Source organism: Oncorhynchus mykiss, chromosome 18 (genome assembly GCF_013265735.2).
Source record: "Oncorhynchus mykiss isolate Arlee chromosome 18, USDA_OmykA_1.1, whole genome shotgun sequence".
Lineage (NCBI taxonomy): Eukaryota > Metazoa > Chordata > Actinopteri > Salmoniformes > Salmonidae > Oncorhynchus > Oncorhynchus mykiss.
The window spans coordinates 77,501-90,058 of NC_048582.1; the positions used below are offsets into that span (position 1 = coordinate 77,501).

Consider the following 12,558-nt stretch of genomic DNA (forward strand, 5'->3'; position numbering starts at 1 on the left):
AGTCTATTTCATTCATCCCTTCACTGCCACTACAATGTTCACTCTCTCTCCGCACCCCATCCACGCAGGTCTCAATGCCACCCGGTTTCTAGCGAAGACACGCGGCTCAACTCGAGCTAAAAACAAGACAAGATGACCGGTATCCACGTGGAGGGACTGGCGGCGATCGCCCTCTTCTACGTTCTGATCCTTGCGGTGGGGATCTGGGCAGCGTGGAAGAACAAACACGCCGGGGAGGCGGAGGGCACAGACCGCAGTGAAACCATCATGGTTGGTGGAAGGGACATTGGTTTATTTGTTGGTGGTTTTACCATGACCGGTGAGTTTCATTGTGTGAATGATTGAGAGTCGATGTTCTCTTTGTAAGTTGATTTCTAAATAAAGGTGATTCTGAAAGTTTACTAACTAAAGTTGTAGGACTATACCCCCTTTTTAAAATGTTTTACTTGACTAATATAAAAACCGGTTGTAAAAAATGTATAGGCTACTTCAATTTGATAACTCATGCTCGATGGTTAGGGGAAAGGCGTTTAACTAAAGACACGAACTAACATGTTGAATTGCAGCATTGAACAGCTTTACTTTACATATTTTATTTATCATAGTTTACAGATTTTTAAAAAATACATTATTCCGTGAAGAAACTAATAATCAGACCATTTTCAAGCATAATTCTTATGCGCGGAATGTTGTCACCTTGTCGTTTGGATTGACACGCATCGGGTAAATCATGATTTGACTCTGTGAATTACTGTAGGCTGAACATTTATGTTTAGTTGTTGTCATTGCAGCGACCTGGGTTGGTGGCGGATACATCAACGGAACGGCGGAGTACGTATATCTTCCTGGTTACGGCTTGGCTTGGGCACAAGCGCCTTTTGGATATGCGCTAAGTCTAGTCGTAGGTGAGTCATCTCGTTAATAATAAACAGTGCGTTCGGGAACTATTCAGACCCCTTGAATTCTGTTACCTTACAGCCTTATTCTAAAATGGATTAAATTGTCAGGGCTCTGGCTGGGCAACTCAAGGACATTCAGAGACTTGTCCCGAAGCCGCTCCTGCGTTGTCTTGGCTGTGTGCTTTGGGTTGTTGTCCTGTTGGAAGGTGAACCTTCGCCCCAGTCTGAGGTCCTGAGCGCTCTGGAGCAGGTTTTCATCAAGGATCTCTGTACTTTGCTCAGTTCAGCTTTGCCTCGATCCTGACTAGTCTCCCAGTCCCTGCCGTTGAAAAACGTCCCTACAGCATGATGCTGCCACCACCATGCTTCACCGTAGGGATGGTGCCAGGTTTCCTCCAGACGTGACGCTTGGCATTCAGGCCAAAGAGTTCAATCTTGGTTTCATCAGACCAGAGAATCTTGTTTCTCATGGTCTGAGAGTCCTTTAGGTGCCTTTTGACAAACTCCAAGCGGGCTGTCATGTGCCTTTTACTAAGGAGTGGCTTCTATCTGGCCACTCCACCATAAAGGCCTGATTGGTGGAGTGCTGCAGAGATGGTTGTCCTTCTGGAAGGTTCTCCCATCTCCACAGAGGAACTCTGGAACTCTGTCAGAGAGACCATCAGGTTCTTGGTCACCTCCCTGACCAAGGCCCTTCTCCCCCGATTGCTCAGTTTGGCCGGGTGGCCAGCTCTAGGAAGAGTCTTGGTGGATCCAAACTTCTTCCATTTAAGAATGATGTTCTTGGGGACCTTCGATGCTACAGACATTTTTTGGTACCCTTCCCTAGATCTGTACTTCGACTCAATCCTGTCTCGGCGCTCAAACGACAATTTCTTCAACTTCATGGCTTGTTTTTTGCTCTGACATGCGATGTCAACTGTAGGACCTTATATAGACAGCTGTGTGCCTTTCCAAATCATGTCCAATCAATTGAATTTACAACAGGTGGACTCCAATCAAGTTGTTGAAACATCTCAAGGACGATCAATGGAAACAGGATGGACCTGAGCTCAATATAGTCTCATAGCAAAGGGTCTGAATACTTATGTCAATAAGGTATTTCTGTTTTTTATTTTTAATACATTTGCAAACATTTCTGAAAAACGGTTTTCGCTTTGTCATTATGGGGTATTGTGATGTCATTATGGGGTATTGTGATGTCATTATAGGGGTATTGTGCATAGAGTGATGAGGGTAATTTAAAAAAAAAACAATTTTAGAACAAGGTAACAAAATGTGGAAAAAGTCAAGGGGTCTGAATACTTTTCAAATGCACCGTACAATAGACTACAGTTTGGAATATAAAACTTAATAACGTAGACTTGTGAAATAATCCATCATATATTTGACATTCCTCTGAAAATCCCCAATATCCTGTGCGTTTATTAAACCTGCCAACATGCTTGCCGTGTGCAGGAGGTCTGTTCTTCGCCAAGCCCATGCGCTCCAGAGGTTATGTCACCATGCTGGACCCTTTCCAGCAGAAGTATGGGAAGAGGATGGGTGGTCTGCTCTTCATACCTGCTCTAATGGGAGAGATCTTCTGGTCTGCGGCCATTTTATCTGCTCTGGGTAAGTTATTATCAATGATAATACAGCACAGTGGTGATCTCTGTCTGTGTTGTTACTATCTCTGACCAGGTCCCTGTCTGTCTGATCCTCTAGGAGCCACGCTGAGTGTGATCATAGACATAAACATCAAGATGTCTGTGGTGATCTCTGTCTGTGTTGTTACTATCTCTGACCAGGTCTGTCTGATCCTCTAGGAGCCACACTGAGTGTGATCATAGACATAAACATCAAGATGTCTGTGGTGATCTCTGTCTGTGTTGTTACTATCTCTGACCAGGTCTGTCTGTTCCTCTAGGAGCCACGCTGAGTGTGATCATAGACATAAACATCAAGATGTCTGTGGTGATCTCTGTCTGTGTTGTTACTATCTCTGACCAGGTCTGTCTGATCCTCTAGGAGCCACGCTGAGTGTGATCATAGACATAAACATCAAGATGTCTGTGGTGATCTCTGTCTGTGTTGTTACTATCTCTGACCAGGTCTGTCTGATCCTCTAGGAGCCACACTGAGTGTGATCATAGACATAAACATCAAGATGTCTGTGGTGATCTCAGCCTGTATTGCGATCTTCTACACGCTAGTCGGAGGTCTGTATTCTGTAGCCTACACCGACGTGGTGCAACTCTTCTGTATCTTCCTGGGACTGGTGAGACACTCGGCCCGGACCACTTATTTCAGCTGGACTTCATTTTGCTAGGGAGTTTGTACTTTTGGGACCATTCTGTTGGGTTCCATTGTAGCTGAAACATTTGAAAGGATTTGAGAAGGAATAGGCACAACTCTTACTATTAAAAACATGGTTCTATACTTCTACAACTATTAAAAACATGATTCTATATATCTACAACTATTAAAAACATGATTCTATATATCTACAACTATTAAAAACATGATTCTATATATCTACAACTATTAAAAACATGATTCTATATATCTACAACTATTAAAAACATGATTCTATATATCTACAACTATTAAAAACATGATTCTATATTTCTACAACTATTTAAAACGTGACATTCCGGCTGTAGCAGTGTGTGTTTGACCCAGGGTTGATGTTGTCTCTGCCTCTGTGTCAGTGGGTTTCAGTACCGTTCGCTCTGAGCAACCCAGCGGTGTCTGACATCAAGATCAGTGCAGTGAAGGAGATCTACCAAGCTCCCTGGAAGGGAAACATCAAGAGAGAAGACGCCTGGGTCTGGATAGACAACTTCTGTCTGCTGGTACGTACAGTACTGGATAGGACTGGTTCTGGATAGGACTGGGTCTGGATAGGACTGGGTCTGGTTCTGGATAGGACTGGGTCTGGAAAGGACTGGGTCTGGTTCTGGATAGGACCGGGTCTGGAAAGGACTGGGTCTGGTTCTGGATAGGACCGGGTCTGAATAAAACTGGGTCTGGATAGGACTGGGTCTGGATAGGACTGGGTCTGGTTCTGGATAGGACTGGTTCTGGAAAGGACTGGGTCTGGTTCTGGATAGGACTGGATCTGGATAGGACTGGGTCTGGATAGGACTGGGTCTGGATAAGACTGGGTCTGGATAGGACTGGTTCTGGATAAGACTGGGTCTGGATAGGACTGAGTCTGGATAGGACTGGGTCTGGGTCTGGATAGGACTGGTTCTGGATAAGACTGGTTCTGTCTGCTGGTACATACAGAACTGGATAAGACTGGGTCTGGATAAGACTGGGTCTGGATAGGACTGGTTCTGAATAGGACTGGGTCTGGATAAGACTGGTTCTGTCTGCTGGTACGTACAGAACTGGATAAGACTGGGTCTGGATAGGACTGGGTCTGGATAGGACTGGTTCTGGTTCTGAATAGGACTGGGTCTGGATAGGACTGGTTCTGGATAAGACTGGTTCTGGATAAGACTGGTTCTGATACTCCAGCAGACAGAATATTTACTGTTTAAGGAGTAGTGATTATGTTCTGATTGTAATGATACTTACTGTTGAATTCACTATCTCCTCTCTGTGTTCTAGATGAATTCACTATCTCCTCTTTCTATTCTAGATGAATTCACTATCTCCTTTTTCCATTCTAGAGGAATTCACTATCTCCTCTCTGTAATCTAAATGAACTCACTATCTCCTCTTTCCATTCTAGATGAATTCACTATCTCCTCTTTCCATTCTAGATGAATTCACTATCTCCTCTCTGTGTTCTAGATGAATTCACTATATCCCCTTTCCATTCTAGATGAATTCACTATCTCCTCTCTGTGTTCTATATGAATTCACTATCTCCTCCATGTGTTCTAGATGAATTCACTATCTCCTCTCTGTGTTCTAGATGAACTCACTATCTCCTCTTTCCATTCTAGATGAATTCACTATCTCCTCTCTGTGTTCTAGATGAATTCACTATCTCCTCTCTGTGTTCTAGATGAATTCACTATCTCCTCTCTGTGTTCTAGATGAATTCACTATCTCCTCTCTGTGTTCTAGATGAACTCACTATCTCCTCTTTCCATTCTAGATGAATTCACTATCTCCTCTCTGTGTTCTAGATGAATTCACTATCTCCTCTCTGTGTTCTAGATGAATTCACTATCTCCTCTCTGTGTTCTAGATGAATTCACTATCTCCTCTCTGTGTTCTAGATGAATTCACTATCTCCTCTCTGTGTTCTAGATGAATTCACTATCTCCTCTCTGTGTTCTAGATGAATTCACTATCTCCCCTCTGTGTTCTAGATGTTGGGGGGGATTCCCTGGCAGGTATATTTTCAACGGGTTCTCTCTGCCTCTTCAGCTACGTACGCCCAGGTGCTCTCGTTCATCGCCGCTGCAGGGTGCCTGGTCATGGCCGTGCCCTCAGTAATGATCGGGGCTATAGGGGCCTCCACAGGTGAGACACGCAGGGACACACACACACACACACACACACACACACACACACACACACAGGGTGCCTGGTCATGGCCGTGCCCTCAGTAATGATCGGGGCTATAGGGGCCTCCACAGGTGAGACACGCACACACACACACACACACACACACACACACACACACACACACACACACACACACACACACACACACACACACACACACACACACACACACACACACACACACACACACACACACACACACACACACACACACACAGGGTGCCTGGTCATGGCCGTGCCCTCAGTAATGATCGGGGCTATAGGGGCCTCCACAGGTGAGACACGCAGGGACACACACACACACACACACCTGGGGTACAGTTCCTTTATGTATGAGCGGTTCTAACTAGGACATGTCGTTCTGTCGTGTTGGTTGATCTACAGTTGTTAGTTGTTTTCCTAACATTCCCAAACGTCTGATTGATAGTTCCTCATCTGGTAGCCTAATGATGACACATATTCCAGAGGTATGTCCCCCTGCTGGGCGTTGGGGGGGGAGGGGGTCCGGGGGACACCTCAGGGTGTAACCATGTTCCCCTCAGATCTCTGGAAAGCTCCTAAAAAACATCAGCAGCTGGTCCCTTCATCCATTATGGAGGATCGTTCTCAACCTCTCTCTCTCTCTCTCTCTCTCTCTCTCTCTCTCTGTCTCTTTCTCTCTCCCCCTCCCGCTCTCTCTGTCTCTCTCTCTCTCTGTCTCTTTCTCTCTCAGTCTCTCTCCGTCTCTCTCTGTCTCTCTCCCCCTCCCTTCCTCTCTGTCTCTCTCTCTCTCTCTCTCGCTCTCTCTCCCCCTCCCTCTCTCTCTCTCTCTCCGTTTACTACTGTGAACTTTGTAAATATTACATCTGAGGAGAAGCAGAAGGGACTGAATTAGTTTTGATCTCCAGGTTTTAACTCCAGCATCAAAGTCCTGCTGAATCACTGTCTGTACACTCAGTCGGGAATGGGAGGTGAAATGCTACGTTAAGGGTTGATATATAGTTACAGTAAGACTACGTCCAGTGATGGGAGGTGAAATGCTACGTTAAACCTCTTAGAGCTCTAGGGGCGCTATTTCATTTTTGGATAAAAAACGTTCCCGTTTTAAGCGCGATATTTTGTCACGAAAAGATGCTCGACTATGCATATTCTTGACAGTTTTGGAAAGAAAACACTCTGAAGTTTCAGAATCTGCAAAGATTTTGTCTGTAAGTGCCCCAGAACTCATTCTACAGGCGAAACCAAGATGATGCATCACCCAGGAATTAGCAGAATTTCTGAAGCTCTGTTTTCCATTCTCTCCTTATATGGCTGTGATTGCGCAAGGAATGAGCCTACACTTTCTGTCGTTCGCCCAAGGTCTTAGCAGCATTGTGACGTATTTGTAGGCATATCATTGGAAGATTGGCCATAAGAGACTACATTTTCCAGAGGTCCGCCCGGTGTCCTTTGTCTAAATTTGTGCGTAATCTTCAGGTGCGGTCATTTTCTCCTGGGATTCAGGAGAGAAAGCATGTGTCCAAGAACGATGTATCAATGAAGAGATATGTGAAAAACACCTTGAGGCTTGATTCTAAAAAACGTTTGCCATGTTTTCAGTCGATATTATGGAGTTAATTTGGAAAAAAGTTTGCGTTTTGAGGACTGAATTTATGGATTTTTTTTGGTAGCCAAATGTGATGTATAAAACGGAGCTATTTCTAATACACAAGGAATCTTTTTGGAAAAACTGAGCATCTGCTATCTAACTGAGAGTATCCTCATTGAAAACATCAGAAGTTCTTCAAAGGTAAATGATTATATTTGAAGGCTTTTATGTTTTTGTTAATGTTGCGTGCTGGATGCTAACGCTAATGCTAACGCTAAATGCTAACGCGAAATGCTAACTCTAGCTAGCTACTTTTACACAAATGATTGTTTTCCTATGGTTGAGAAGCATATTTTGAAAATCTGAGATGACAGTGTTGTTTACAAAAGGCTAAGCTTGAGAGATGGCATATTTATTTCATTTCATTTGCGATTTTCATAAATAGTTAACGTTGTGTTATGCTAATGAGCTTGCTGATAGATTTACACAATCCTGGATACAGGGGTTTTTTCATAGCTAAACGTGACGCAGAAAAAGGAGCAATTTGTCCTAAACAAATAATCTTTCAGGAAAAACTGAACATTTGCTATCTGAGAGTCTCCTCATTGAAAACATCTGAAGTTCTTCAAAGGTAAATGATTTTTTTGAATGCTTTTCTGTTTTTTTGTGTAAATGTTGCCAGCTGAATGCTAATGCTAAATGCTACGTTAGCCATCAATACTGTTACACAAATGCTTGTTTTGCAATGGTTGAGAAGCATATTTTGAAAATCTGAGATGACAGTGTTGTTAACAAAAGGCTAAGCTTGAGAGATGGCATATTTATTTCATTTCATTTGCGATTTTCATGAATAGTTAACGTTGCGTTATGGTAATGAGCTTGAGTCTGTATTCACGAACCCGGATCCGGGATGGGGAGATCAGAAAGGTTAAGGGATGATATATAGTTACAGTAGGACTACGTGAGGTAAAATGCTACGTTAAGGGGTGATATATGGTTACAGTAGGACTACGTCCAGTGATGGGAGGTGAAATGCTACGTTAGTTGTAGTTCTTTAGTAGGTTCCTTTGACTGCTCTTCTTCCACAGTTGTAGTTCTTTTTTGGGTTCCTTTGACTGCTCTTCTTCCACAGTTGTAGTTCTTTAGTGGGTTCCTTTGACCGCTCTTCTTCCACAGTTGTAGTTCTTTTTTGGGTTCCTTTGACCACTCTTCTTCCACAGTTGTAGTTCTTTAGTGGGTTCCTTTGACCGCTGTTCTTCCACAGTTGTAGTTCTTCAGTAGGTTCCTTAGTTTGACCACTGTCTACATTCTAAGTTCTTGGTTCTGGGTTCTTGACTGTTGTGTGTACTGTTCCTCATGTTCCTCAGACTAGAACCAGAGAAAGGGAGGCCTTTAGATTCAGCTGTGGTTCCAGGTTCTAAATTATATGTTGTGTTCCTCAGACTGGAACCAGACGGCGTATGGACCTGTACCTCCCAAGGAGAGGGACCAGGCAGACATGATATTACCCATAGTCCTCCAGTACCTCTGTCCTCCCTTCGTCTCCTTCTTCGGCCTGGGGGCGGTCTCTGCTGCCGTGATGTCATCTGCCGACTCCTCCATCCTATCAGCTAGCTCCATGTTCGCTCGGAACATCTACCAGCTGGCTTTCCGCCAATCGGTGAGTTGGGAAGGGGGCGGGACTAAAAAAAACACCACTTACTACATCCTGTTCACAAAACATCTGAACATCATAGGAGCAGTTGAGCCACTGTTCTCGGTGTTGTTGTGTGTGTGTAACGTTGTACCCCCCCTTCCCCCCAGGCATCGGACACCGAGATCGTGTGGGTGATGCGTGTCACCATCTTTGTGTTCGGCGGCCTGGCCACGGCGATGGCGTTGCTAACGGGGACGGTGTACGGGCTGTGGTACCTGAGCTCCGACCTGGTCTACGTTATCATCTTCCCTCAGCTCATCTCCGTTCTCTTCGTCAAGGGAACCAACACGTACGGCTCCGTTGCTGCTTACGTCTTTGGTCTGATCCTGAGGATCGGAGGAGGGGAACCCTACCTCTCACTACCCCCCTTCATCTACTACCCCGGCTGGCAGATAGAGGACCGGATCCATCATCTGACCGGAGAGGTGGAACACATCGTGGTGCAGAAGTTCCCGTTTAAGACCGTCTCCATGTTGGCCTCCTTCCTGGGCAACGTGGCTTTCTCCTACCTGGCCAAGTATCTGTTTGAGAGCGGCAAGTTGTTGCCCAAGTATGACTTCCTGGACGCGGTGTTGGCCCAGCACAGCATAGAGAACATGGACAAGACCACGTTGGTCAACCGTAACACCATCGTGCTGTCTGAGATGGCGCCTGTCAAACCACGGCTCAGCGTTCAACTGGCGGCTACGTTCACCCGCAGAGACACTCTGGCTGAGGAGGACTCGAGTCCCGAAGACAGCCCCAACCACGAGACCCTGGACTAAACCCCGGACCTTGAACCCCAGAACGTAAAGAGACTAAAGAGAGGACTGAAATGACGGCGACTGAAATACACATTTTGACTAGTTTGCTATTTAACTACTTTAATTTGATCCCCATCACGGCCAGGTGAGTTATGGAGATGGAACAGAATAGATGGCATAGAGATAATGCCATCTATAGGGGCGGCAGGGTAGCCTAGTGCTTAGAGCGTTGGACTAGTAAACGAAAGGTTGCAAGATCGGATCCCCCGAGCTGATAAGGTAAAAAAATCTGTCGTTCTGCCCCCTGAACTAGGCAGTTAAACCCACTGTTCCCCGGTAGGCCGTCATTGTAAATAAGAATTTGTTCTTAATAAGCTGACTTGCCTCGTTAAATAAAGGTTAAAATAAGAGGACATTATGAAGATGGGACAGAATAGATGGCACGGAGATAAGAGGACATTATGAAGATGGGACAGAATAGATGGCACGGAGATAAGAGGACATTATGAAGATGGGACAGAATAGATGGCATTATGAAGATGGGACAGAATAGATGGCACGGAGATAAGAGGACATTATGAAGATGTAACAGAATAGATGGCACGGAGATAAGAGGACATTATGAAGATGTAACAGAATAGATGGCACGGAGATAAGAGGACATTATGAAGATGGGACAGAATAGATGGCATTATGAAGATGGGACAGAATAGATGGCACGGAGATAAGAGGACATTATGAAGATGGGACAGAATAGATGGCACGGAGATAAGAGGACATTATGAAGATGTAACAGAATAGATGGCACGGAGATAAGAGGACATTATGAAGATGTAACAGAATAGATGGCACGGAGATAAGAGGACATTATGAAGATGTAACAGAATAGATTGCACGGAGATAAGAGGACATTATGAAGATGGGACAGAATAGATGGCATTATGAAGATGGGACAGAATAGATGGCACGGAGATAAGAGGACATTATGAAGATGGGACAGAATAGATGGCACGGAGATAAGAGGACATTATGAAGATGGGACAGAATAGATGGCACGGAGATAAGAGGACATTATGAAGATGGGACAGAATAGATGGCACGGAGATAAGAGGACATTATGAAGATGGGACAGAATAGATGGCACGGAGATAAGAGGACATTATGAAGATGGGACAGAATAGATGGCATTATGAAGATGGGACAGAATAGATGGCACGGAGATAAGAGGACATTATGAAGATGGGACAGAATAGATGGCACGGAGATAAGAGGACATTATGAAGATGGGACAGAATAGATGGCACGGAGATAAGAGGACATCATTGGCGCAGTGTCCTTGACATAAGAGACCAGACTAATGTTGCTGCTGAATGTGTGTCACCAGTGGAGAACGGACCTCCATGTTGGTACGTAATCAGACCTGAACTCTCTCTCCCTGGTCTCAGTCTGTGATGAAATGACCGTGGGTGATAAAGCAGTAATCCTATTGGACATGAACAGAGACTTAAAAAAATAAAAAAAAACAGTTTTTGATCCAATAGAAATGGTTTTGAGCCAAAAATGTACAGACAGCTTACAGATGTAATGACGGGAAAGCGGAATAGTTATGAGTATAAAGATTAAAATAGTTTGTTACTGTTATTTTAGTTACAAACAGCAACACTTAAATCTTTAATTTGACTGATGAATTAAGTTGTGGTCTGAATGGGAAGTGTAATGTTCTGAGACGTATCGTAGAAAGATAAACATCTCTAATCAAATAAGCAGACGGACAATAAATTGATCAATCATCAAATCTGATTTGTGGATATTTTGTGACATGGCATATTCCTGTGTTCAATACACTGTACTGTTGTATACTGGTTCAGGATGATGGACAAAGGGAAATCAGGATGATGGACAAAGGGAAATCAGGATGATGGACAAAGGGAAAACCGGATGATGGACAAAGGGAAATCAGGATGATGGACAAAGGGAAATCAGGATGATGGACAAAGGGAAATCAGGATGATGGACAAAGGGAAATCAGGATGATGGACAAAGGGAAATCAGGATGATGGACAAAGGGAAATCCGGATGATGGACAAAGGGAAATCAGGATGATGGACAAAGGGAAATCCGGATGATGGACAAAGGGAAATCAGGATGATGGACAAAGGGAAATCCGGATGATGGACAAAGGGAAATCAGGATGATGGACAAAGGGAAATCAGGATGATGGACAAAGGGAAATCAGGAAAATACTTTGACAACCCTGTTTGTAAGCTTTTAAATTATATCAAACTCACACAATGAATATTTTCCAGTGCTGAAGATATACATGTCTCATGGTCGGGTGGGGAACAACAAAACGCTTGAACTTTTTCAGCACCTCCATCCTCCTGCTATTCCTGCTATATGGCCCTACTGGGTTATTCTGTGGGTTCCACATACATAAATGTATGTACGTATTGTTGTCAACAGCATTGTACAGTGTTTTGTGTGGCGTGTATATCTGTATATAATATAATAGTAATAATATGTGTTTCTGTATATAATATATAATAATAATATGTATATCTGTATATAATATATAATAATAATATGTATATCTGTATATAATAATAATAATATGTGTTTGTATATAATATATAATAATAATATGTGTTTGTATATAATATATAATAATAATATGTGTTTGTATATAATGTGAAGAAATACGTTTTAGACAGACGATGCTGGTGGAAGTTATATATCAGAGACCCCTTACTAAATCTTAAATCTAAACCTAAATCTTACTAAATCTTACTAAATCTTTATTTATTTTTGATGTCTTAAAAAGAAACAACGCTGAAATTGAATAAATTATATTATTTAAACAAGTTAATGTCTAATGTTTTAGTTGTTGCGCTGTCGTTATAGAAAACAGTCCTATATCAACATGTTCTCATGGGGAATGTGGATTTTCAGGGCGACACATGGTGCAGTTTAGTGTATCTGCATACAGTAGTTTATCATCAGGCCTTCGGGGGATTTTAAATGTTCCTGTTGTTGCTGTTTGTCATTTTCCCCGTCTGACATCACAATGAACCCTCCCAGCCTCCCAACCACAGCTCTCTGTTGCTCTTCTCTCTCAGGGAGATGTTTTAAAATGGGAGAGAG

The 12,558-nt window shown here is 43.4% G+C and overlaps 1 protein-coding gene across 1 annotated transcript in view; it reads left to right on the forward strand.

Annotated features, from left to right (window-relative positions):
- The window catches only part of LOC110528717 (high-affinity choline transporter 1-like), a 12,595-nt gene extending 594 nt beyond the window's left edge, over positions 1–12,001 (forward strand). The window contains exons 2-9 of the mRNA XM_036951427.1: positions 69–319; positions 792–905; positions 2,358–2,513; positions 3,011–3,159; positions 3,593–3,736; positions 5,213–5,366; positions 8,421–8,638; positions 8,782–12,001. Of these exons, the coding sequence (XP_036807322.1) occupies positions 133–319; positions 792–905; positions 2,358–2,513; positions 3,011–3,159; positions 3,593–3,736; positions 5,213–5,366; positions 8,421–8,638; positions 8,782–9,438 (1,779 nt within the window). The 5' untranslated portion in view covers positions 69–132 and the 3' untranslated portion in view covers positions 9,439–12,001. The remainder of the gene's footprint in view (positions 1–68; positions 320–791; positions 906–2,357; positions 2,514–3,010; positions 3,160–3,592; positions 3,737–5,212; positions 5,367–8,420; positions 8,639–8,781) is intronic.
- The last annotated feature ends 557 nt before the right edge of the window (positions 12,002–12,558 follow it).